The sequence below is a fragment of the Semicossyphus pulcher genome, unplaced genomic scaffold (genome assembly GCF_022749685.1).
Source record: "Semicossyphus pulcher isolate SPU_LCO1_2020_fin unplaced genomic scaffold, fSemPul1.0.p SCAF_17, whole genome shotgun sequence".
Classification (NCBI taxonomy): domain Eukaryota; kingdom Metazoa; phylum Chordata; class Actinopteri; order Labriformes; family Labridae; genus Semicossyphus; species Semicossyphus pulcher.
Window position 1 is genome coordinate 21,324,632 of NW_027211681.1, and position 27,439 is coordinate 21,352,070.

The 27,439-nt window shown below is 40.1% G+C and overlaps 2 protein-coding genes across 2 annotated transcripts; one reads left to right on the plus strand and one right to left on the minus strand.

Annotated features, from left to right (window-relative positions):
- Positions 1–130: 130 nt before the first annotated feature.
- On the plus strand, positions 131–3,069 carry ubl5 (ubiquitin like 5). The gene is made up of 5 exons (XM_069666320.1): positions 131–224; positions 568–638; positions 1,098–1,181; positions 1,280–1,317; positions 2,759–3,069. The coding sequence occupies exons 2-5, from the start codon at positions 583–585 to the stop codon at positions 2,800–2,802; spliced, it is 222 nt and encodes a 73-aa protein (XP_069522421.1). The 5' UTR covers positions 131–224; positions 568–582; the 3' UTR covers positions 2,803–3,069.
- Positions 3,070–5,849: 2,780 nt separating this feature from the next.
- On the minus strand, positions 5,850–26,893 carry LOC138594365 (proto-oncogene vav-like). Its single transcript, XM_069665438.1, has 29 exons — positions 26,759–26,893; positions 25,880–25,975; positions 25,646–25,762; positions 22,031–22,147; positions 20,734–20,792; positions 19,582–19,647; positions 18,596–18,704; positions 16,910–17,005; positions 16,703–16,771; positions 16,502–16,605; positions 16,309–16,408; positions 15,252–15,347; positions 15,096–15,164; positions 14,728–14,814; positions 14,547–14,632; positions 13,638–13,773; positions 13,435–13,544; positions 12,142–12,243; positions 11,961–12,055; positions 11,846–11,868; positions 11,544–11,580; positions 11,263–11,399; positions 9,774–9,839; positions 9,458–9,489; positions 8,489–8,599; positions 8,000–8,087; positions 7,738–7,867; positions 6,165–6,316; positions 5,850–6,073 (listed from the first exon to the last, which is right to left on the minus strand). The coding sequence occupies exons 2-29, from the start codon at positions 25,964–25,966 to the stop codon at positions 6,020–6,022; spliced, it is 2,535 nt and encodes an 844-aa protein (XP_069521539.1). The 5' UTR covers positions 25,967–25,975; positions 26,759–26,893; the 3' UTR covers positions 5,850–6,019.
- Between the last annotated feature and the right edge of the window lie 546 nt (positions 26,894–27,439).

Genomic DNA, 27,439 nt, shown 5'->3' on the forward strand with positions numbered 1-27,439 from the left:
TAAGCAACGTATTTACGACACAAGTTGTTTTCAGGATCAGGTCCGCCTTTGAAGAATCTCTTTGCCCTGTCATTGGCTAATTTGCGCTGTCAATCATCGCTGTTCCAATTTGATTGGTCGAGAGGCTAGAACACAAAACAGCTTTACGGTTAGCAGAAAGGAGAGTGTTCCAGAGAATATCAGCGTAAAAGGGGAATATTAACTGTTCTGTTGTGAATTTCCAGGTAAGATTATCAACTTGAACATAAAATCTGTATAAATGTAACCCAACACTCGACATTTTCAAGCCAAATAGATTGTTTACGTGTGTGCTTTGTAACATTACACACATTGGTCAGTACAACGTGTGAAGATGTTGTGAGCACTGGCGGATGGTAGCTAGCGGTTTACAAACAATCTTGCTTCTTTATACTGATTTTAAATCAGTCTCATTCTGTTGTGTTGCTAATAAATCAGATTATCCATAGCATATAATTCTATGTGCGAGTATTTAAGGTTTACGGAACGCTTTAAATCGACCCATCAAACGCAGGTGTAATGCTAACTTTGTATCGTTTTCTTTGGCAGAACAGAAAACTAAAGATGATCGAGGTGGTTTGCAACGATCGCCTGGGCAAGAAAGTCCGGGTCAAGTGCAAGTATCCTTTGCTTAAACTGTGGATATAATAATTTGTCTTACCTCATGTGAGATACCTTGCTCCATATGCGCCTAACGTGTAGCATAAGGTGATGAGCAGGTGGCATTAGCCTATTTAATGTAGGACTTCTCAGAGCAACAAGTCCTGATACTCAAACATGACAAATAAAAGGCTTATTCCCTGTTAGGATGCAACTAATTATCATATTCATTAAACAGTCTGCAGGTTATGTTTTACATGTCAATTACACATTTAGCCTTTACAGTGTGCGTTCAAATAAAGTAAGAGTACACTTCAGCCCTTCAGCAATATTTAAAGAACTAGAGTGGGCTAGATGAGAATTAACAAGATCATATTAGCTATTATCATGTTAACTTGCTCTTTCTGTGTTGGCAGATTTTAGCACATGTATGTTTCCTATGACATTACACTTTTCCTTCCCTAACTGCCACTTTTCAGCGCTGATGATACCATTGGAGATCTTAAGAAGCTCATTGCAGCCCAGACAGGAACAAAGAGCGATAAGATTGTATTAAAGAAATGGTAAGATGCTTCTATTGAATACAGCCCTGTTTGACTGTAACAAGTCTTTCTGTGACTGTCTTCTATAAGCAGCTTTATGTTTCTCTTTGTTTCCACAGGTATACCATATTCAAGGATCATGTAACTCTGGGTGACTGTATCCTTTAAACAACATGTTTCGTTGCTCTCTCAATGTCAGTAGCTTGTTACTTAAACTGTAGAATATTTAGAAAAATGTATATTTTAGAGTTTGCATTTACTTTTTCAAATTAAGCATCAGAATATTTTAGGTTCTAAAAGTAAATCATATAGTTGGGCTTGGTTGGAGTGGAGGATTTGTGGAACAACTGTTCCTTATAACTGTCTGTCTATTACAGCCATTATGATAATGTCACTCTTGCAAGTGCAACTTTATATAGTTTTATTTATCACTTTAATATAATCATAGTTAATAAATCTAAGATAAAATGTCATGTTTTATCTTCTTTTTATTTAAAATGAGAACTCCATCAATATACATTCGTTCAGTGGTTCTCAACTAGTCTACCCTCAGGACCTACCACCACCAATTTCTCAGATTTCACAGCCACTCAAATGTATTTAATAAAAAGGGTGCAACTTGGACCTGCGTCGGCTACCTGACCAGCAGGTAGCAGTGTGAGGAAAATATTCCCTCTACAATTCATTCAATGAGCAGCCTTTTTTCCACAGAAATAAATGTAAAAACTGCAACATAAATGCAACTACTGCAGGATTCATCAAGTTTCAAGAATGTAAATGTAGCTGGGATTACCCAATCAAGTGGATACATGGAGTGTGAATAAACTACACTTACACACCCATAACCCTAACCCTAACCCATAAAAGCGCAGCATCGACTTTTTGCCACAACCTTTTTTTTGCAAGCACACATCCACGACCTACTAAAAACTGCTCTGTGACCCACTTTTGGGTCCCGACCCACCGCCATGGCATTCATTTATCTTTGGGTGGTGTTATTGTACTGACAGTATTCATTCTAGTCACAGAGGAGCTGCAGTTTTAGTAAGAAAGCCTTCTCATTAACACAGAATAATATAATGCTGAAATATCACTTCGGAACAGTAATGATAATTACATTTTGTAATTAACCAGCAAGGAACAAACCAGTCATATGTTATAAGTGGGATAAGGATTCCCTTTGAATCAGCTTTTTCTTAATATCATAAAAAAATTGTGAACCTTTTTAAGAAGCTTTTTAATCCTGTAAGTAGCTTCAAACATCTTTAAACTACAAGGGCAAATAAATCACAACGATTTGCAAGTGTGGATTCCACCTGCAGTTTTCCTACAGTTGCATGTTTTAAATCACTGGAGGAGATCATGGTAATTTAGACAAACTCCAATTATAGTTTGACATATTACCTACAGTCTAAATTGTTTTTCATAATGTATTGTTATATTATGGATGTAAGAAGTGATCACTTATTTTTAAAGGATTTACATACTTGGAAAATCTACAGCAATTTCTCATTCTTGCACGACTTGCATCAGGCAGAACAGAAAGTAGGGCAGAGCAATTTTATTGATCTGTTGTACCTTAACCACGACCTCTGCAGACGAAATCCACGATGGGATGAATCTGGAGCTGTACTACCAATAGGGCAGGACCACAAATCAATGCTACACAGACGCACCTCGTCCTTGTTGGGATGGAATCGATACAATCCGGCGAAGGAAACCACCATGATGAGACAACACACCTAAAACAGAGAAGGAGCCGCATCCCCAGAGCAGAACACACACAGACGTAACATTAACCTCAGATTTAGCTTTTCCTTTTAATGCTCAAAAGTTATTGTGTAACAGACAAGTTGTTTTACATTTTTGTTTTGATATTTTGGAATTAAAGCTGATATTTACCTACATACAGGGCTGAGTGCTTGTATTCTTCTGCCACCATTTGGCCTGAGACTGTGTTTGAATGGTTTGGGTGGTATGGTTAAACTTTATGCTATAGCACAGATTTCAGACAAATGTGTGTTCATTTGTGGCAGCAAAAGACCTTTTCTTATTTAAACCTTACAGTGCCCAAATATGTATAATAAGCTAAGTACAGATCGAACCCTGTCAAAGCCTTTAGCTCTAAATACAAGTATAACCAACCACCAAGATGCATCATGATCCGATCACTGGAACCACTTGTGGAGATGACTTGAAGCATATTTGAATACTTTGTATCTAGTGCTTTGCAGTGTTTTGGACTGGGTGTCTGGTGCGACTTTCACAGAAAAAATCACAAGCGGCGCCCAGTTAGTGACGTGTTTTCCATCAGCCAGTAGTGGTTGGTCTGCCAGAGAGGGTAGGCGGAGCTAAGCAGCTGCTTTTCCGGTCTCTGCAAGTGTTGTGAGTAAACGGTAATCTACTATGGCTGAACAAACAAAGAAAAGATGGAAGACTACAATGTTACAATTTCATTTAGCGCTGTCCAAAGCGACGTACATCTGAGAGTTAATACAACACAAGCAACGATCAAGACAGGAGGGAACGAGGTCAGGAAGAGCCAACAAACAGCTTCAAGTGCGATCGGACACAGGTGCTAACAGGCAGTGTATAGGGCGCTTTTATTTTTATTTTTTTATGAAATAATAACAGTCATCAGCAACATCAACAAAATCAGTGTAGTCGTAGTCGTCATCATTAGCATCAATATCATTAAGGTCAGAGGTGTTCGTAAAGAGCTGGGTCTTTAGCTTCTTCTTAAAGGTGAAAGGGACTCTGCGGACCGAGTGGAGTTTGGTAGCTCGTTCCACAACCTGGGGACGACTGAGGAGAAGAGTCTAGTTAGGGACTTAGGGCCCTGTTGTGATGGGAGTACCAGGCGCCTTTCATTGGCAGAGCGTAGTGGGCGGGACGGAGTGTAGACCTGGATGAGGACGTTCAGGTAGGCAGGAGCAGGACTACACATACAACTTCAAAAATAAGTGAAAATCTAAAGAAAAATAAACAAACTCGACGCTCAGATGAAGCAAACAGTCTAAAAAGGAAAGCGACCGTCAGCGAGGAAAATCAAGAGTTACAACCTGAGCCAGCCGTGGACGTCACACATGCAACACTGTCTGGATATCTGGGAAATGTGCTCCTGCAATTACCGTTTATCACCATAGGTGCCGCCAAAGAGAACAAAACTGAGATCTTCAAGATTACCACTTTAAAAATACATAATTTAAGACTTTTTAAAGCCTGTTTAAGGCCCAAACAAAGAAAAATTCATACCATTTCCACAGGTTTAGCATATGTAACCACTTTTCATTCAGAGTAGCAGAGGCCATGTTTGGCTGTATGTATGGCTGTATCTGTGATCCAGCAGGAGCTGAAGATGTGGTAGCAACAGGCACATTACACTCCATTGGCGCTGTTTTTTAATTTAAATAGTAGCTTTGGTGCTTTTCTGATTTCATATGAGACTCAACGGCTTTAATATCCATCGTCCAAAGTAATAAAAGATTTTCAGCGCGTGTTGCAAGTCAGATCAAAATAGTTACATGTAACAGCAAATCATTCAAGTCAAAATTCATTACTTCCATTTAAAGTATTGCCTGCTGCTTTTTACTTGCCCTTCATTTGAAGTTTGTGAATGTAAAACCCAGAGTACTAAACGTGTGAATATGAGACGAAACACTCAAATCCAGAAAAACTCATACGACACTAACTAGACACATGAATATGGTTGAATAATCTATTTTGAAATCTCTATTAGGCATCACCTTAAATTTAAGCTCTCTCACAAGACAGACATTTTATGGTCTTTTAATCAAACGTAATGCTTTTTAAGACTTTTTAAGGATTCTCTATAAACCTGATTTTATAGTTGTAACAGCCTGTAGCCTGTATGTATATTAATATAATACTGTATCTTGAAACTTGTTTTCTTAGTTGTTCCATATAAAGCAAATCTGGTGTATGACGTAGGCAGTAATGAAATGTATACCTAATTGGTTATCTGGAAACTACAGACACATTATAAACACAGGTTAATGGTGATGTATCTCGGGAGTCCGCATGTTTAGATCACCAAAACGGGTTTGAAAACAACTTGTAAACGGGCCAACCCAAAGAATGTGTCACAATGTGTACATTTGGCGGCCGCTCGTGATGGAAAACAGATAGAGGTTGTTCACTCGTACAAATACCTGGGTATTTTAAATGATGACCTTAATTTTAAACCACATGTGCTGCACCTGGTGAGAAAGCTGAGGCTGAAACTGGGTTTTTATTTTCGGAACAAGTTGTGTTTTTCTTTGAATGTAAAAAAGCGTCTTGTTGCTGCTACTTTTTTGCCTGTGTTGGACTATGGTGATCTTTTGTAAATGCACGCCTCTGCTCAGTGTCTTCATATGGTTGATACAGCTTACCATGCGTCCCTGAGGTTCATTACCAACTGTAAAGCTCTGACTCACCATTGTGAATTATACTCTCGGGTAGGATAGCCTGTTCTGGCACTTTTTTTTTGTTGCTGTCTTGGCCAGGTCTCCCTTGAAAAGGAAATTCTTAATCTCAATGGGACTACCTGGTTAAATAAAGGTTAAATAAAATAAAATAAATAAAATAAATATTGTTCCCGAATGGAAGGAAACACCTTTTTTATGTGCCTCATCATGTTTGAGTGTTATGTTAGTTGTACACACATAAACCAGACATTCATCAGCTGAACAAAAGTTTAATTCACATCACTGGACAGTCATTAGATCACAAGTAACAGCATCTCTCACACTCACACAGACACACTCCTGCATGGGTTAATGCAATTGATGGAAACCAGACACCACACAGACCCCTGCACATACAGTAAGGGTCTAAACATCTCTACTGGAGCCACGTCAGCAGTAGTCAGAGTAGTCCTCCTCCACATAGTTGGCTGGGAACAACCCCACCTGCAAACACAGGAGCAGTGAAGGTCAGACAAGACGCCTCAAAACCTGGAATATGTTTTTATTTTGTCTGTGTAGACGTGTATTTCCTCACCCGGCCGTACACTTCTCCTTTCCACCAGCCGCTGTGACCTTTCTTGGAGAGGATCTTGATGGTGTCCCCCTCTCGCAGCGACAGCTCTGATCGGTCCCGGGCAGAGAAGTCGTACCTGGCCCTCGCTACACCGAAACTCCTCATGCTGCCTTCTGAGGACAAGACCAACATGAATAAGCTTAAAGAAACGTTTAAATCAAAATCAACACCCCTCTCAGGCTCAAGCAATAGCCCGGAGACACACAGAACATAACGGCACTGTCCCAATGTGAAAAAAAGTCCTCATAACCCCACAGAAAGCCTCAGCTACTAATTTCTATGCTTCAGCTTTATTGAAACATTAGCACACTAGATATAACGTCTAAAGTGTCAGCTTTACTGTCGCAAGCGGTTAGCTTTTTAGCAGCATGGCTCAGTGGAAAGAAATTAACAACGTTTCTCCTACTGAAAAATATCAACAACTTATTTACAGATGGTCCTGAGAGAATGAAGCTTGGATCTCTTACTCTTACCTGAACAGCTAATGACATCTCCATCCAACTAATCTCTATTTACACATTCTTCATAGAATCTGTAGTGAAATGTAGTCGGAGTAATATTGACCAATCACGTATCAGCAGGCTGCGGCGTATGCGGGAAAAAAGCAGTCCGTGTGGAGAGGCGGAACGTAATCTGCCATAATGACATCCCGGCTCCCATCAGCATCATCTGACAACAATTTCGCTTCTTATTAATCTCTATAAACAGACATCTGCAGCAAGTTCAGCTAACAATCTGTTTTAGATCTTGAGACAAATTCACCTGACGCTGTGTCACAAAAGCCGCTCAGCGTTCAGATTTCCTGACCTCGATCAGAAATGATCGATCCAACCTCTGTTGAACAAACGAGCATTTCAAAAAGTAGTTTTCTTCTCCTCTTGAGGACAGACCCGACAACGCTTCATTTTCACTTTTTACTAATCTGCATCATGATGAAACTTAAGACCCGTTAACTAAAGTAAATCACATAAAAAAAAACGGTTTCTTTTTCTGTAAACAATGCAGCACGCGGGAAAGGAAGTCTTGATTCCAGAAGTTGACTGGCTACACGCCTCGGCATGCTCTCTGGTGTCCCCAGAGGCTATATTGTCGTCAGTCTATAGCCGATGGGATCTGAGATTGCCATCCAACTAATAAGCAACTTTAGCATGCTAATACGATACAAACCAAGATAGTGAACATGGTATTTACATCAAACCAGCTAAACACCGCCATGTTTGCTTAGTAATTTTGAGCAGGTCAGCATACTGATTTTAGCATTTAGCTTGAAGCAGAACAGCCTCACATTTAGCTGCTAGCATGGCTGTGAAATCTTGTCAGCCTTTTGACAGTGCCAGGCTAGCTGTTTCCCCCTGTTTCCAGTCTTTATGCTAAGCTAAGCTAACCCTGTCCTGGCTGAATGTGATTGCCATGTTGGTGTCCTGATTTAACTCTCTTCAAGAACGCCAATAAGCTCATTTCCCACAGGTCAAACTTCTCCTTTGACATGACTGCAATAAGGAGGCGTTAGTGAATTGACAAAGATGTGGATTACCTGGTGTGGTGTTTGGCGTGTTGTTTGGTGAGTTGCTCTGCTCTGGTTGTTTGTAAGGTGTACACAGCGTGGTGTCCACTTCCTTGAAGTACTCTTTCAAAGAGTTCTGCTGGTAAAACTGAATCAGCTCCTAACACGGAAAGGAGAAGAAAGAGCAGAGATGTATCAGTTTTAGAGAAGGAAATCAAGTAAGCGTCAGTTTCAGAGTATTTCTTCTGGTCACTGTCAGCATATTTTGGACTCCTGAGGTTGTACGACTTACGATTAAACCCTTGAACGCTTTCTTGTCATTGATGCGGTACAGGCCTTCGACAGATGTGATCTTTATGTGCCTGATATCCATGTTGAACCTGGAAGAGCAGAAGGTTGGTTAAGGATAAAAGCGACGTACATCTGAGCGTTAATACAACACAAGGAACGGTCAAGACAGGAGGAAACAAAGTCAGTCAGTAACCATGGTAGCTAAATGGTTTCTTTGCTCCTCTGAAGGAATGGAAACAGACTTTTCACCTCATTTTATTGTTAAGATTCGTTGCTTCCACATTCCTAAAGTTTCACTGAACATATGCTAATCTGTGACTCATGTAATAAGTTGTTTTCATCACTTTATAAAAGAAAGTGACACCTGAGCTCATAGACTTAAAGTTTAGAGATTATAATTCAACACAGCCAAGCAAGTGTTTCGTCTTCTCACTTAAAGAGACATTAGACAATAAAAGTTATCTTTACTGTTAAATTTGCGCAGGCTTACTTGATGCTGATAGCAAACTCTCCTCCGTCTTTCTGCCGTACGAGGAAGGTTCCATCGGAGCGGGACATCAGCAGGTTTTTGGCAGCGGTTCTGTCCATGTTCCCTGCAAACCTTAAAGCACAGTGAGAACCGGAATGTTGAATCTTTGCTTAATGAAGCAAGGCAATGATCAATGATAAGTGAGCCATCTGGCTTTATGACTCCCTTTAGTAGTGCTGCTGTAAAACTGTAGGCTTTTCATATTATCCCAGATCTATAACTTGAAGGAAAGTGGCTGTTTCATTTAAACTTTTCACTTTTATTTGAGGGAACACAACTGTTTTTTTTTACTTTTGTCATTTATTATCTACTTTTACACAAGCTTCCACCCATAGATGCCTACTAAAAGAGTTATTGTTGTTGATAAATTAATAAACACTTATACCTGCTTACAACTCGGTTAGAAAGTGTTATGTACCATTTATTAAATGTTAACATGCTAATTAGGGGGATTCAGCTAAAGTGTTACAAGTAGCTTTGTGTAGGAATGTTCTGTGACTGTTGCATATTTCACGACACAGAAAATTGCTTGTGGAAATGTACATTTTATGTGGGTACAAATTGGTGCAGTCAGTTCGTGGCTTTGTGTTTTTTCCTTTAGCATTGTAATACTATGTATTATCAACAGGTGGCGCCAAAGTCAATCAATTTCAAATCTAATGGACAGCTACTCTTGCAGCACTTTGAGACTCAGTGCATCAAGGGCAACACTAGATACATGATATGTAATGTATAACTAACGGTTATTTTAAATAAGGAATCACTGGTGTGCTTTGAATGTATACTTTTCAGTTTCTGGTTCTGTTTTTGTGGCTGTCAGTGTTCATTTGCTCACTTGTTGAAGCCCACTGCAATAAGGAAGTAATACAGTTCTGAGGTCATGAGTGGTTGGTGAGCAAGTTATGAAACTCTGTTCTTGCAAATACTCACCAGTGGAAGCCGGAAAGGTCTGGGGTCGGCCTCTGAGAAAGGGTGAGATCACACAAAGGTTAGATGTAAAACTTGCAAAAGCCTGTGGTCGTGGTTGCGACGGTCCTTCGCTTCTTAATTCTGCTAATGCTGGTTTCAGTACTTGCGCTACCTGACACATACCACCGAACTTAGCTGAAAATATCTGTCATTAGTGTTTTCTCGTGCTCAGATCTCTCTCGAAAGTAAAGGGTATTAAAAATTGCCTCATCATTTTCAGTGACATGGAGGATGTCTGCTGTGTTGGGGCTCGTGTTGGCCAGTGGATCGTACTCACAGAGGTGTAGGGCTGAACTTTTTGGCAGGGGAACCATCCCATCTGTCCCACAGTCAGGTTTCTTCCCTGAGTGACATACAACAACAAATCACACGCCTGGACTGAGTGGACCAAGCAGCCATTGCAACATATAAGTACGTAACCTCTAACAAACTCCACCCTAAAACATATCACTCATCCAAGGCTGACACTGATCAGAAGTGCTTCACACTACATTTGCCGAAATGTCAGCATCATGATGCAGATTTGTAAAAAGTAAAAATGAAGCTTTGTCAGGTCTGTGCTCAAGAGGAGAAGAAAACTACCCTTAAAATGCTCGTTTGCTGAACAGAGGACGGAGCGTTCATTTCTGATGCATTTGAGGAAGTCGGGAAATCTGTACGCTGAACGGCTTTCGTGACACAGCATCAAGGGAATTTATCTCAAGTTGAATTTTAGATCTAGAACAGAGTGTTAGCTGTCAGCATGCAGCTGTCTGTTTATAGAGATTAATAAGAAGCTAAATCATCGTCAGATGACGCTGATGGGAGCCGGGATGTCATTACGGCGCATTACGTCCCGCCTGCTTTTGCTCTCCTAGCGGACTGTTTCCTGCATATGCCACAGCCTGCTGATACGTGATTGGTCAATATTACTCGGACTACAAGTGTACTACAAACTGACACCAGAACACTAGCCATCCCTAAATTCCACGTCCCTGTAAATAGAGATTAGCGCTATAGCAATAAAAATAGTTGGAGTTATAGCTTAATTAAATATTGTTGATCCACCAGGTTGTACTTCAACAACATGACAGATCAAAGCACATTGTTTTTTTTTAACTTGAGCTTTTAGAAAAATAAAAGTATCATAACCATCTGATTTTTGAAAATTAATTTCTGAACTCGTACAAAAAATCGTTCAGGAAACTCTGCAAGTCATAATCCTTTTTTTAGTGCCCACTTTTGAATATTTCTGTGAACTAACTTTGCAATCAAGTTTGACTCAACAAGTACCTGAATGCACCACAAAGTAAATAATTCTAAAAAGAAGGAAAGAATTAACGTATAAATCTACAAGTTTAAACTGATCAGCAACAACGTTAATGTCTGATAGCTCTTTTACTTTGCAGACATTTTGACTGGTGGTTTTAGGAAAAGCACAGGTGTTACGGACTATAATAAAGATGGATCCGTTTCATTTTGACTGTGTTACAACATCAGGACCCAGAAACCAGAAACCAAAGCAGCTAAAAGGAACTCAGCCCTCATGTTTGATTTAGTTTCCAAATCAAAACCTTTGAACTGCATCGCACAGCCGAAGCAGAGAAGTAAGGCAGGAAGGAGGAAGTGGATGATAGAGAATGAGACGCGGAGGGGAAAATGACAAAAGAGACAAGACGCGAGCAACTCACACCAATACACTAACCACAGGAAACACAACACACTAGTCTGACCCCCCCCCATTAGCTTTCAGAGTGTCTGAGCTTGTATTTGGTTTTTAATGCTACCTCCCACCACGGCAGGTCAACATCGGCCCGGGTCAGCTCAATGATGTCGCCTTTGGTTAGGTGAAGCGGTTGGCCGAAGCCAACAGGTGGAGGGGGCAAGCCATAATACTCCTGACACACCTCCATCTTTGGAAATCCTGAGAGGGAGGAGAAGGAGGACACGTCGAGATATGAGGAAGCATTGAGGAGGCATTTACTCATGAACATTTAGGAGGTTTTTGAGTCGTATAAACACAAGATTTTCAAAGTAAAAAGAGTTGGTTGTGTCTAGGATTTCTTACCAACGCTGGAATGCATGGAGGACTTCTGTGTTTTACTCTGGAGGAAGAATAGACAAAAGAACTGAAGCAATCGTACCTCAATTTTTTATCTATTGCTCAAGCTGAAAAATGGGCCTTTAACTTTAACTTCCAAAACTGGCCAGTGAAGGCAAAATTGCAGAGAAAATAAGTGACATGTAAGAAAAAGTGCATAAGGTTTTATTCATCCAAAAAGCGGTCTTTCATTAAAAAGAACCTTTTCATCACCTCTAACTGAGTCATCTAAAACATAGTGAAACTGTCAAAGATAAATGCAGTCTTACCTTCCTCACAGTCCCAGAGTGATCTGTAATTTAAAGAGGACAAACAATGTAAGAAGTGATTGAAGATTGTTGTTGTAATTAGATTCACTATTCAAACACGAGCACATATACAGACCTGAGTTCCGTCCGCAGGCGGGGACTCTGCCTAAACACTCTTTATGTGCAGCCATTTTACAGCGAGTGCAGCGATAGCCCTGGAAAAATATCCCCCTGCAGACGACAGATGGAGAGTTTCAGCCCCAGCGGACGAGTTTCTTTTAAAAGTTGGAGCTCAGAGAGAAAATGAGAGAAAGTACCTCAACAGCATGGAGCAGGCCTTGCAGCAGGTGGTCTCCTCGAAGCAGTGCATCTGGAAGTCATGGTTGTTGGCTGTGGAATTCTCTGGACACATATTTGACCTGCAGCCGGGAAGCACAACTCATTTTGACCATGCCGCAGAAACAAGCATTCACAGAGCGGAAGATTGACTTTGGGGAAAGTGAGAAACAAACGTTCTTCAGTCTGCAAAAACATCTTTCGTCTCTCAAAAAGAGCATGTATTTGGTATTTTTTAGACTGAATAAACCAACATTAAAGTCAACGCAAATGCAATACAAAACCACGATGACAAGAGGCTGCAGCTCATTTAGTTTCAAATCAGTTTTCTTTTACTTCTGATGAGTTTAACATTTTACATTTGACTTACAGATCATCTGGAGTAATAAAGTATATCATTACACAAGAAAAAGTTGATCTGCTTAAACCAACAATCACTGATTGCTTGGCCTGGATGCCTTAAAACAACAGGCTAAGGAACGATAGCCATAGCGTTTAAGCTAACTCTGGGGCCTATAAATGTGTTTGAAGGTTGATTATAGTCAATCAATCAATCAAATTTTATTTGTATAGCGCTAAATCATAACCAAAGTTATCTTTAGACACTTTACAAAAAGAGCAGGTCTAGACTGCACTCTTTGTTATTTAGAGAGAGACTCAACATGAATCACCATGAGCAGGACTTAGCAACATTTGGCACACTGGCGAGGACAAACTTTCTTTTAACAGGCAGAAACCTCGAGCAGAACCAGGCTCATGTTGAACATTCATCTGCCTCTAGTGTATTGCCCCTTTCCACAGAAAGAAATACATGGTATTCAGTATCTTCCATTTAGAGAAGGCCAATTCACAGTCAAATAGTCACTGTGTTTGTGCTTCATATTTGGGTCTACCTGCCTCTTTAGCTGACAAATGCTTCATTTTGCAGCAAAGAGTGCAGTTGCTTTCTAGATCTGTTAATTTACCTGCTTTACAATAAGTAAACAACAATATGAGAGTAATGAGAACCAAAAAGGTTGCAGTCCGGAAAAAACAAATAAACGTTTCCATTGTCGTTACTTTAAGACTGGAAGAATGAGCAAGTCATGTTTGGAGAATGTCTGCATCCAGAACCAGAAGCTGCAGCAACATCAAGCTTTGAAAAAGTAACTTAGAAATAAGTGTTATTGTCTAATGTGAACAGATCCTCTTCACTTTAATCTTTGGCAAGAACTTAGTGTGTATGTGTTTCCATGCATATGTGTGTGCATGTGTGTGTGCGTGTCATAACTCACAGAGCCATCTCAAACTGCTCCAGCCATTTCTTCTTCAGTTCTCTGGTTTTGAAGAATAAATCGTACCCACACTTCCCATAGCAGTCCAGCAGAAGGAACAAATACGACCACTGTTCACACACACAAACACAAACTGTTAGCTTTACAGAAGCCTACTAGATGAGCTGTCTGGTATAACTGGTGTGACAGAGAAGTAAAAGTACCTTTTTTTTGTCCTTTTGTCCTGTGGTTTCATCTCGTATCTGGTAGTGCTGTAGCTCAATGATCTCCTTTAACTCAAAAGTCTCTCCCCCCTTCTTCTTACACACAAACATGGCTTTATCAAAGAGGAATGCATACCTGCATACACAGATACAACACAAGGTCAGAAACATGGCATTAACACATGAAACATACTGACACACAAACAATGACTGTATATATAGATGGACGATGCATCTCCATCTGCTCCTATTGTACAAAAGTGATGCCAAAATAGCCCCCGTGATAGGCGCTGAGATCCTGCGATGGTGACGTCATATGGAGCCAGAGTCTGCGCAGTACAGATTGGCAGGTGGCGCCGCCGTAGCCACTTCCAAAACAAACACTTCACTTACTGAAAAAACAGCAAAGATCCTGCACGTCAGCGTGTTTAACAGCAGAACAGCTTCTTGTGTTGGTCTGAAGCAGACGTTCACAGGTATGGAAACTTCCATGACTGTAGTGACTGTTTTAGTTATGTCTCCTCTCGACGTTCCTCCTCTGCTCTGCTAATCCAGATCAGATCGGCTGCAGGAGCCGTATTTGTCAACAGAGCTGTCAATCATCCTTTTTACAGCATCAAATAAGTAATTAAAAATAAACTTGTCAGAGAAAATAAACACTTGGACTTAAATCAGCATGATAAGAACTAACTATAACGACAGAAACCATGTTTGAGAACATTTTATTTGGCGTGTATTTTGATTTTATAGTTTGACTCATGTCCCATCTGTTAACATGGAGGAAGCGGGCTTTATGACCTATACTGCAGCCAGTCAGCAGGGGGCGCTTGAAATGTTTTGGCTTCACTTTTAGGGAGCTGTCATGTCGTCCATCTTTTCACACAGTCTATGCTCACAAACAACACGCACCTGTCCTGTTTAGACTTTTTCTCTGGGCTGCAGATCTTCAGCTCTCCATCGATTTTGGGGCGACCATACATAGCTAGGGACTGTGTCTACAGATCAGAGGACATAATATTAAAGGAATATGAAATAATATATAAAAAAAGTATTAAAAGATGCAGATTAGAAGTTAAACATGTGACCTCACCATGTTTTCTATGGACAGCTGGAAGGAAGTGATCTGTCTCATGATCTCGTTGTCTCGCTTCACCTCGTTCACACACTGCGCCAAGTCCTGAAGACACACACACACACACACGGGCAAATAAATTCATGTTTAAATATTAAATGCTTAAAGATATAAGATCGAAGGTTTTCGTTTTAATAAATCACCATTGTGTTACCTCATTGCTGAATGAGGTAACACGATGATAACACGTCTGGATATGTAGGAAGTGTGCTTCAGCAATGACTGTTTATCGCCAGAAGGTGCCGTCAAAGAGAACAAAACTGAAATCTTCGAGATTGTATCTTTAAGTCAGTGACTGACATAAATAACATTACATAACAACTTACTCTCATAGCATCAAGAGCTGTGCGGAGGTTCTCCTTATCTGCAGTGTCAGTGGTGTGCTTCGTCAGCTCCTGCAAGCACAAACAGAAAAATTACACACAAAAACTAACATGTGTGATGCAGCTACACACACACACACACACTCCTGTCAAACATACCTGTAGCAGCAGGTGATATTTAAGGACCCTCTGCATAGGCACCATGAGTAAATCTCTGAGAGAAAAACGTCCACTATTTGCCCTCTTTGAACACTCCTGAAAGAGAAAGCGAGAGGAGGAAGTAAGCATGGGCAGAAAAACTATCGATGTGTTAAGAGGATGTTGTGTGGCAGACTTAGCCACCCTGCCAGTTCTCTTTCGTTTACCATTACAGTACTGAAACAAAAATATCCCCTCTGGCCCAGAAAAAATGTATGTTAAAATGCAGACAGGGAACCTTAACCGAAGCAGAAGGTGAGTTTTAACTCTTTAGATTTTCACTTTACAGCCATGCAAGACGTTTCTTTATTAGCAATAAATCCAAAGGACAGCTGAGGTTAATGTGAGTATCACTATAGGAAAACTCATTAGGGTGTGTATGATGTATTTGTCGAGATATTAGAACAAAGTGATTCAATCTCTTTGCACAATATTGTGATGAACAAGTGCCTGTATAGACCCACAGTGACCAAGATGCCCTTATGATTAAAGGGGGGGTATTATGCTAATTTCAAGCTTCATATTTCACTCTGTGATACCTGTGGAGTAGCTTAGCATAATTTACAGTTAAAAAACACTCAGGCCCTCATACAGCCTGAAACGACTCAGTTAGGTCTGTCCCTTTAAGAGACTCCGCCCCAACAAGCCCGCTTTCTTCTGATTGGCGGGCTCTCCAAAGCAGTAACAAAGTTGTTAAAGTTGAAAAAATGTCTGCAAGACTGAATTCATGTATTTCAGGGCTTCACTTTTTCAGAAGAACAGTGTCCCCAGAGCAACCAGTAGGAGTCAATAGTGCTACAACATGTTCATGATCCCTCACAGCATTCCGCTCACAAAAAAAATACTCGTTAAGTTCAAGAAGGCTAAACTACTCTGGGATTATATCAATGACTCTACCTTTGGTTTACCATGAATTAGCACACATTCGAATCTCAAACTCTCTGAAAGCACTGTACACGATGATCTCTATCATCACACATCCCCTGTTCCTCTGTCTGAAAGTGTGTGTCCTCCTCACCTCCAGTTTCATTCTGATATCCTCCCTCCCCATGGAGAGCTTGTCTAGGTGTTTTGTCGCCGTTTCCACCTGACTGCAGTAGCGGCCGTACAGTAAGAGCCTGAGGGTGGGGAAGTACATTAGATCACATTAAAACAAACACTTTGTAATCAGATGCTATCACATAAAACCAAAGCTGTGTTTTCTTTTGTACCTCTCCTTGTAGTTCAGAAACACCTGGTACAGGTTCCTGGCTCCATAAGTCAGGATGGATGTCCGAACCTCCTCTAACAAAGTACGATGGGTGTGGGCCAAATCCTTCACACACAGACACATACAAAGAAGACATGTAAACATGGCTAATACATAATAAAAACAACATGTGAACAGGTGTTTAGATAATCTCCTCCTGTACCTGTACGTTGATGAAGATAGTCTCAATGTCCTGAGGCTGGAGAAACCTTTCAAGAGGCTTCATAAAGTGCTGCAAAATAAGGACATTATTGTTTAATATGCATGAAATTGTATCTGTATGTTTTTCTGTGTGCGATTAATCGATTTATGTGTGATTAATGTGTAAACAAACGAATCATGTGTTGACAGATTAAATATGCGTGCACACCTGTAATATAGATTCCAGTGTATCAGAGTATTTCTCTTCTGTCTGTCTGATCTCCTGCAGGCAGCACTCTCGTTTATCCACCCCAGTTTTCTGTTGCTGCAAAAACACACACACACACACACACAAAATTGTCATATAAAGCACAATGAGACCAGACCACAGGGTATTTTCCAAGGCATAAGTCTACCTTGGTGTTTTTTTATCATTAATTTTACATGTTAGTTGTAAAGGACACAATTTGAAGCTTTGTGATTTGTTATAACTTACATGTTGGAGCTGAAAACAAAAGACAACCCTTCCAGAACAATCTGTTTTTGGCCTCTTTCACACTTCAAGCACTTCACTGGTTGTAACATGTGTTTCTTGCTGACTTGGTGCGTTTTTTGTTGTTGTTTTGAGAAGAAATTTGTCTCACACAGACTAACTTAAGCAGTAGTCAGTTGGATGCATTCATATTTGCCAAAAAACATAAAAACAACAGCATAAAATTCTACAGCAATAAGTGGAGGCTTTTCAATTTCAGTGGCACATCCTGATTGTTCCCCTTGAGGCTCCGTTATTTTCTGACCCTGCCTGAGGCGTCATTTACACCAGCCGTCTCACAGCCAGATTGTGCCTTTATGAATTATGTAGCTGCGTGACATTTACACATAATGCCCGTCCATGAGGGGGCTTCTATCTGAATCCATCTGTTAATGTAGCTGCTATCTGCAAATGGAAACACATCTCTGCACAACTCTCTGTGGTTAGGGTGAATGGTTCTCAAAGTTGGGGTCTAAACACCCAGAAGGGGTCACAATATATATTATCCATGTTTAAACTTATGAATTAAACACAAGATACTTGTGCCCTAATGAGGATAAGCGCTCAGTAAATAAACCCCTCCTCTTGTGCCCTTATCTTAGTTCCTATAATTAACCTACCACATGAGCCTTATCAGTCCCCGCAACCCAAGCAGCATTGCCACCTTCATTAGACCCGGGCTTTGTTCATGCAAGCTCCAGGTATTGAACGTTGATACAACCTACCACATGACTTCCGCTGGCCCCCACAACTTAAACCTGTAGTTAGATAGGCAGCGAGAGGTAGCATCGACAGGGTTATCAAGAGGGCACCTCCTTTCAGAGGTGTTTCGTCAAGTTAGGCCCACAACACCTCAGAGAGCCTCAACAGTTAGCTCTAGCGTCCCAGAACCACCCACCTCTATGCTAGCTTTCACCGTGCATCACCCCCACACACAGAAACTTTGTGCTATCAGTGATTTATACATTAGTTTAGCTTACCATTCAAAGCTTAATCTAACACTTTAGCTTACTAATTTAACCATATATGCATTCGTTTTGGTAACGTTTGAACCGTTTATCTATCACTTAAATCTGCTCAATCTTTCAGCATACACATGGTAACTTCTCAAGTGCCCCCTGAGCTACAAGTATCCCTGGTTGAAAATTATTGCTCTAATCTGGACATTTGTTTTCTTGCAAATAACTGAATAATTAGCCACAGAAATAAAGCCAATAAAAAGGACAAATTATTGGGAACCACTGACTTTGACAGAGACTGTACCCCGGATTATTTCACATGGCACAACTGCCATAGTCAGAGCTGCAGAGTTCACAGGTTGCAGAAGGTCAGGCCAAACCCTTCTTTTTATTTAGGGTATTATGTAGTCTGGGATTCACTCACAGTTTCAGGTGGTTCCTCCGTCCTCATCAAGTCTTCATAGATCTCATCTCCCTCATTCTCCTCGTCCTCCACAAAGTCGTACAAGTCATCATCGTCATCCACTGTATCACTGATAGACACAAAATTCTTCATCACTTTTTACTTACTAGAAAACATGTTCAAATACAAAATGCTGTTAGTGTAGATAGGTTGATAATTATGCCGTATAAAAGTGAAAGCGGTTCACAGAGTTTGTGCTGAGAACTTAAACTTCTCAGTAGTCCTCAACTAATCTTACTTCTGTTTTCTTTGAACATACAGTACACAGAAGTTTTTAGGGAACAAAGTAAAGAACAAAAAACACTGAATAAAGAAAAAGATTGAATTAAATGATATTTTTTGTGTTTGGACCTCCAATGTCTACAGCATTGCAGTTTCTTGTAAGATCATAATGCTTTCATGTACCAAATTAAAGATGAGTTTGGGGTGATTGATGTTTCTCCATATTGGATTCTCCTAATGTAGTTGTCATCTTAGTGACCTACCGTGTTTAAAAGGGAGTTTTTCTTACAAACCTTATTAGTAAAAATGATGCCTTGTCATGATTTAAGGATATTTTTTGAAAAGAGACGATTATTCATAATAAGAAGACTTCAGCCTCCACATAGCATATTTTGTTCTAATGGCAATACAATGACTCTATGGGATTTCATATAATTGGCATGGTATCCTATTAATAATCTTATGTGTGCCATTTGTCTTCATCTACTGACCTCTATTATGGCTACTCCCTTCTTTTAATTATGAATAGACATCGAAAGTGGACTCTCTTGTATATTTAAAGATTATTTAAATAAAGATTAATTATTGGTACTACTTTCCAGTTAGGTTTAAGACACAAAGCATTAAAAAAATGATGACAAATAAGAGGACGCTTTTTAAGGTCACTTCTTTCATTCTCAAGATGAATATTTTAAAAGACTTACTGAATATTTTAAAAGACTTACTCTATCAGGTCAGACAGGCCGCTGTAGATCTCGTCATCAGGAGCACATCCTTCCAAAGGAAAAGGCCTGGACAAGGTGGAAAAGTGTGCGTGAGTGTGAGGTGTAGGGAGAATGATAAACACATCAATGCTGTTATTAAGTGACGAATGCTCTTATAGACAAATCAGGGTTGTGCAGAGGTACACATGCTGCCACTACAGCTGTGGTAACTCTCTAAACCAGCATTTAGCACTAGACACTAATGTTTATAACTTTTGGTGCATTAAAGAGCAGCTCCAGTCGTGTTTTAAGACGTATAAAATGCTCTGCTTGAATTAATAAATTGTGTCTGATATGTTTTTTTCTGCAAAATACATTTACTGAGTAAAAATCCTCTTAAGGCATCCCCTCCTTCTCCCTCATTAAAAATTCACGAATCTGCATAGTCCCCGTCCACTATGCAAATACCTAACCGCCCCCTCCGTTGCGTCACAAAACTCATCTCTGCTATCGTTTAGTGGCAACTTGTTGAAACTCAGCTAGCTTGAAATGTAGTAATTAGTAGTGGTAACGTTAATGTTAGTAGTCAGTAGTGAGTTTGCAAAAATGACGGTTACAGCTGGCTCGCACATCGCCAAAGTGGTTGCCATAGGTTGCACATAATGATATGCATAGCGTCACCCCGTCCATTAACGGGATTGGCTCCTTAGGTTTGTGACGTCTCAAACCTGAAAATCTGAAAACGTGTTGTTCAGCCTGTCCTTGGTACACTGCAGTTTAAAAGCAGACAGGCTCAGCCATGGAGATGACTGCTCATGTTGTCCCTGATATGTCTTGTAGCACATGAAGAACACCACATGGAGATGTTTCACTGGAGGGGGTCTTTAAATATAGTTAAATGCTTTGCTGTTTTACTTGAGTTCTTCCTCTACCACTGCAATATAGTAAAATATAGTTGTAATAATATAGAACATATCTTCATAGGATAAAAGCTTATAATTGGACATTAATAAACACTTAATGTCATGTCTGCTACTACATACTATTATGTTAAAATAATTTACTAAATGTTTATAAATTACTTATGAATGCTAAGTTGGGGAGCTAAAAGAATACAGGGCAAAAAACTGCAGTAATACTTAAATGATGTAAGAGAGAAAGTACTTTACTTACTGGAGTCCTCTTTGTAAAGCAGTGGGTGTATGAGAGAGGATGGACAAAGTGTCTATGACCTGTCATACACACAGATACAGACACACAAGGTGACAAAGTATATGTTTAGCAGACTATACGTCGTGCAGGGAGAGACACACAGAGCTGTTTCACACATTAAACACTAACGCTGACCTTGTTTCACTCTTATTCGAGCACTGTTTGACTGTTCAACCTCAGAACTGCGGTGAAATGTTGAGTGATCTCAGACGACCAATAAATATCATGAGAGAAGTGATCAGAAAGAAACTCAGACAGGTCACAGACGACCACTGAAACTGACCAGCTCTAATATCTGCTTCTGCCTTCTTCGTGTTGCCTATTATACAACATTCAACATATTTGTCTTTCTTCAAAAAACATCTTTGACTTTGGCTCTAGTTTAAACTTTCTCTTGAGTTGAAGAGAAAAATTAAAATCAAAAGTCGGTTCCTCTCTTTATATATATAAAAATAAATTATCTAGCACGAGACTTCGGCAATAAATCTCACATACTGCAAATTAAGAGCCCATTTGTGAGTCAGTACTGCTTAACTTTTCAGTTTGACTTCTACTTTTCACTCAAGACAGAGAGAGGAGGACAGACTTAAGAAGTGAAAATCTGTAGGAGAAGTTCAGAGTAAAAAACACATGAATTGACTAATTTGACAATACTTTAGTTTAGTTCTACTGCTTTACTAAAGTAATAGATGTACATACTTCTTCTACTACTGTAATTCAATGTACAGATTACACCACACCTGTGTGTTTACTATATTTTATTGCACTGGTTGACTGACTAGAAGCAGTAAAGTGTAACCGGAAGCTCAGTGACTGTAAACTAAACAGAAAGAAAAACATACTGTAAGAAACAAACCACAGTGGGGTGGGGGTCCATCTTTGGTGGGCTCATTACTTAAAGATACTGCTTCCTCTTACATTCAAATCAAACAAGTGCACATTTCAAATAAGCTGTAGTTCACACCAAAGTACCAAAGTGCTGTAGCAGCACTGCATGGAAACTGAAAGAAACCTGTGAAACACTAAAATCACTTGTTCACTCAGCCACTTCAACGAAAGAATCACCAAACTACTTCCTGTTAGGGGGGTATGTGGGTGTCTGCAAGCTGCAGTGAGGAGTCAGGACTCTGTGTTCACGCATCTGACTTCTACCGTAATGACTGGAGTATGAGTGCACAGAGCGTTTCCCTCATGCAGGAGTTGCAGTTACTGTACCATATTAGACAGACAGACAGACTGATTATTTGGGGAGTAATACCTTTGCGAAGTCTCGGACATCAAACAGGTCAAAGGCTTCAAAAAGTTCATTCTTTTTAAGACGAAACTTCTCCTGACAAACTCCCAGAAACATCCGGATATTCTTCAGGCACAGGAACTGAAAAGAACAAACAGACAAACATTACTTTTCCTTTACTGATATGATAAATTTCTTCTGTTTTTATGCCTTTATTGACAGAGGGACCAGTGGATAGTGTTGGAAACAGGGGAAGGGAGAGTGGGGGTTCGACACGCGGCAGAGGGCCGAGGGTGGGAGTTGAACCCGGGGCCCCAACAAGGACTGAGCCTCTGCACATGGGATGTGCAAGCTAACCACTGAGCGAAGCCGGCGCCCGTTATGATTAATTGATTACTTCATCAACAAACTATTTATCAACGACAGCTTTGATGATCTGTCAATAGTTTTAGTAGTTTATCAAAAACAAGCTTATACAGCCAATCAAGCAGGTTTGAGAGCCTGTGCTTGCTACTTAAGCTAGATGCTAATATCAGCAAGCTAACATAAGCACATGTTTAAATAGATATCATTTTATATACTATATGAATGTATAAGATCCTTTTTTCTATTTATGTCTGTTTCTCTTCAGCATTGCTGCTTTTGTTTTTCTATCTTCCTGTAAATTGTGTTCGTACATTTACAGCAATTTAAAACTGTAGTCAAATTCTTTCTTGATTAAATAAGGTACATAAAGGTGAGTCTAAGTCTGATTTTGGTCACAACTCATCCTGATGAAGACATGAATGTGTGTACCGAATTTCACTGAAATCCGTCCAACAGTAGTTGAGGCATTTCATTAAAACTGTAAATTATAATAAAGTGTTACATGCAGTCTCACACAACACAATAACAAGCAGATATGACAGATAAACGTTTAGCTACATGTTATGTTTGCCCTGCTGTTTGTCTTCTTGGGGAATTCTTTAACTTTCCAGCATTAAGTGACAAAGAGTAACCAAATAAATAATTGCACATAAAAACTAACATGGAGAGCACAGACCTCCTTTAAGACCAGTCTTGCAAATCTGCAATCACAACCACTATGAGCTGGATATGTTTCCAAAAGAAGGATGACAAAATATGGTAATGACTAACTTGATGACTAACTAACTAATCGTAATTTGTCAAAAATGAAAACACTTTCAATCCATACATTATCTATACCGCTTACCCTGCTCAGGGTAGCTGGGGTTGCTATCCTTGGGTGGGATCACAGGGTTAACACATTGAGACAGACAACCTTTCACACTCATATTCGCACCTACAGACAATTTCAGAGTCACTAATTATTCTAACAAGGCTGTGTTTGGACTGTGGGAGGTGGAGAATATGCAAACTCCACGCAGAAAGATCCACTTCGTCCAAACCATGATAAGAACTAGGAACCTCCAAGTGAGGCGACAGCGCTACCCACTTCACCACCGCGCAGCCTAACTTGGCAGCTTGTTTCCAAAAGAGTAATGTTAGAAAAGGAAGAAACCTTTGTTCTTAGGTCAGATGTACTATTTATTGCTTTTCATTAATAAGATCTTGATATGGTCCAAAAAAGTTCTTCCTCTGCCCATGCTACATCCTTGCACCAAGTTTCATAAACATTGGGCCTGTAGTTTTTTTTCTTTTCTTTAGACAAACAGATAAAAGACAAGCTAAAACGATCGAAAACCTCTTTCGCGGAGGTAACTATATCACTGTGTATGCACACGCTGCTCAGCCACAGGGACCACATGAGCATGAACACCGATAACAGTTGAAACATAATTAATATCTGTCTAAAAGAAGCAGCACTAATGGCAGAGTTTTATTTCTAAAACATGAGCCACCACAGAGAGCTCAGCACACAGAGCGACATGGTGGTCAGACATTTTTCGTTTTACACAACTTCCTGCACCAGCTGCTGTCGCTCGCTCTCTCTGTGTCTCTGTCTGCTCAGCAGTGGGAAATGAGGAACTCTAATTTGAGAAAAGAGGAAATGTTGAGTTCTTACTGATACTGCTGCACACATTGCTCTGTCAGGATTTTATACTAACTCATGGCTAACTCATTAATAGCAACTGTTATAAATCGTATTGCAAGAGATCTGGGAAGATCCTCTACTTGTACATGCGTGTGTACGTCAGAGCGGACGCCTTCTCTTTTGTAAATCACAGGATGTTGCTCCACCTTTCTTGACCTCGTAGGAGTTCCCAGAGTTTCATAATGCACGTGCATATAAGCGTCTGCACACATACACTCACACGAGTCCTATCAGATGTAATTAAAGGACTTCCCTCTTGACGTTTCGGTCAACCACGCGTCAGGCCATCTCTTTCTTTGTCACACTTTCTCTGTCTTTCATTTTGTCATTTCTCGTATCATATTTTGCTACTCCCTTCTGATTCTCTCCGTCCATTCAGAGCTCCACAACAGATTTGGATACAAATTGACAAATTAATGAAGTCGAAGAGCCAAGCAAAAAGATATTTTGAATTCTAGACCCAGGAGAAAGATTTCTCAAAGTAACAGTTTGTGACATTTTGTGAAATACGCTCTTTTCTTTTTCAGAGTTAGAGGGGAATAATGGTGTCACTCTGAAGCACTGCCATCCGTTAGCTTAGCAGAAATATTGGCAGCAGGTCAACAGCTAGTCTAGGTCAATTAAGCTGTAACAAATCCAACTACCAGCTCCTTTAAAGCTCACTGTTTTTTGCATATCTGGACAACAGAAAAAATACCAGTAAGCTGAGAGCTGTTACCTGCTAACCAGCCGAGACAACAAAAGCTAACTATTCCAGGGCAAGAAAAGCCAACATCTCAACAAAGCTTGGCCAGCTTCTCCCCAAATACAGATGAGCACTATTCTAAAATGATTATATTGCATGCATCTGCCGTTAATGTGAGATTCACTGACAGTTTTTAGTCCTGTTTCTAATCCAAATGTCAACAATCTGCGTTATTCAGACTTCTTTCAAGATAAATTCACCCAGGCCTTTTTCTTTGACGTCAGGCTAACCACGGTAAGCTCAAACGCTGTTATCAGAAGGATAATGTCACGCTGCTGTGTCCCTGGGTTTAAGACTTATAACTGTTGCGAATCTGACAAATCAATGTAATTTCACCGCCCCCTGATTGATCAGTAACATTTGGCCAAACAACATATTTTATTGCTCAATAGAAAAGCCGTAAATTCCTAGCTAGCGCTAATGTTAGCTATAAACTGGTTGAATGTTCATTGGTTCATTGTTTTACACTGAAATATAAAGAAATACATGATACAGATACAGCAGTGCGACACTTTAATGGCATTTGAGCTTCCTTCCCTAAAGTAAGAGAAAAATTGGCAGTGCTTGAATCCTGTAAATGAATCTTAATTTAATCTTAGTGGAATAAAGACTTTTAGGTTCAATTATAGACACATTTTAGTTGACAAGACAAAGTTTTTGCAGTGTGTAGACTTTCTTGTTGTTTCTCATCCCCTCCTCACTTTCTGCCCTCGTTCCCCCGATGTGGACAGATACAGATCACTGTATTTTCCTATCGGCCCAGGGGCTTCAGTGCTGCCTCCTGGCCACTATGGAAATGTCTTATGGAAATGCAGCAGGAAAAAGGGTTGTGTGTTACCTGGGACATCTGTGGGCGCAGGTTGATCTCTCTCAGGTTGACGGCCTGAGGAAGCAGGTTGTTGAGCAACTGGCAGAGCAGCACGCCGTCTCTCAGAGCCTGAGCCAGGTCGCACACCTGGGACAGTACACACACACACACACACACACACACATACACAAAATGTTAAACTGAGGAGCCAAGACAGAGTGTTAGAAGCTGTGGATGTTAGAGTTTGTGTGACAGTTGATTTACCTGTGCGCCTTCCCATGTGACCCGGTGGTTGTCAGGAAGAACTCGACAGTCGATTAACCATGCTGCACACTGCCGCCACAACTCCATCTTAGTTTTCTGAAAGATAGAAGGAATGCAAGTCAAGATTTTGCTACGCCGTATACATTCTCACAGGCATACAATTCAGAAACCAGCCATCGGTACATTTTTTTGACTTCAGGAATTAATACTTATCCAAGTTGTTTTAAGAAATCTTATGTATACATTTATCTGCTGGCTTGATGCCTCATAGAATTAAACCATCTTGGTTTTGTCAAACATGAGATGTAGTACTACACGCTACCAATCCCAGCTCTGGAGATATTGGTACAGTTGCCTCCTCTGCATTTTAAACCATGAACTCTAATGGTGCTCTCGTACATAATTCATTCTGTGTGTTATCTAGTCTTTTATCTGGACTTTTTATCTTTGTAATACAGGTTTTTTGATTTTTAATATAGCCCCTCAGATCAGTAGATAAGCAGTCAGCTTAAACAGAGATGAGTTAGTTTGATCATTAGTGGAGTTCACACCATAGATAAGAAGGGTTTTGTCGTCAGAGTTCACACCTACAAAAACCTCAGACGTTTGCCCTCCTTACACATAATGAAGTCACGCTGAACTTCACTTTGTGTGAGTTGAACTTCTCTTTTTCTAAACTAGAACCATTAAGGATTAATAAACACGCCTGAGACAGAATCAGTAGTGAATCAGTTGGCCTACAGCGAACACAAAGCAGTCACTCTGTCCGTTCAGTAACACATTCAAGCGGCCTTAAAACGCCGTAAAACACTACTTAACTAGAAAACTTCATTGTTTTTAACGTATTAGTGTAGGATGAGTATCACAATCAGCTCTCACCTTCAGTTTCTCCTGCTAGTTCTGTGCCTTCGTTCTCAATGTTCACCTCTCCTTCCTTCTTTCATAATCTCATCATTAGACTTCAGCACTCTCGTTCTGCCCTTCTTCCGTGGTGGGTGTTCTGCAGAGCTGCAGTGTGTCGAAGGCTTTTAACTTCATCCCGCAACTTCCTTTTTCCTCTGACGCACCCTCACTCAGTTGCATTCACACTCACAGATGCACACACACATTCACACAAGTGCACACACGCATGCATGCATACACACAAAGCTGCTGCTGCTGCTGCTACTGCTGCTATGAGTGGTTCGAGTTGATAAAACCATGGTGTGATATTTATGTCATATAGCGTGTATTATATGTGCAGGCCTGCAAGAGTTCAGATAGATTAGAAGATGAAACTTGCATGTGTGTGAAGAAAAAAAAGTTTATTAAAAATAAATGAGGCGGACGCAAACACTGATGTGGTAAATTGATCTAATTATAGGGAAGGAGTCTATGCGTACTGTTTGTGTCTTCACAAACATGTTTTATCCACTTTTATGTCTCTAAAATGCTGCAAAGATCCCACAATAATAAAAGATTAAACCTCTTGCAGTGTCTTTACTGGAAAAAAACTAAAGTAAGATTCCAATATTCTATTGTGTTCGACAGCTCGTGATTATTTTCTGCGATCTGCCTGGA

Coding starts and splice junctions, on each gene's coding strand:
- ubl5 (XM_069666320.1), top strand. CDS start 583: ATGATCGAGGTGGTTTGCAACGATCGCCTGGGCAAGAAAGTCCGGGTC. Junction 639..1,097: donor AAAGTCCGGGTCAAGTGCAA/GTATCCTTTGCT, acceptor GCCACTTTTCAG/CGCTGATGATACCATTGGAG. Junction 1,182..1,279: donor AAGATTGTATTAAAGAAATG/GTAAGATGCTTC, acceptor TTGTTTCCACAG/GTATACCATATTCAAGGATC.
- LOC138594365 (XM_069665438.1), bottom strand. CDS start 25,966: ATGGAGTTGTGGCGGCAGTGTGCAGCATGGTTAATCGACTGTCGAGTT. Junction 13,545..13,637: donor GACAAAAGGACAAAAAAAAG/GTACTTTTACTT, acceptor GTGTGTGAACAG/TGGTCGTATTTGTTCCTTCT. Junction 11,581..11,845: donor ACTCTGGGACTGTGAGGAAG/GTAAGACTGCAT, acceptor TTCTTCCTCCAG/AGTAAAACACAGAAGTCCTC.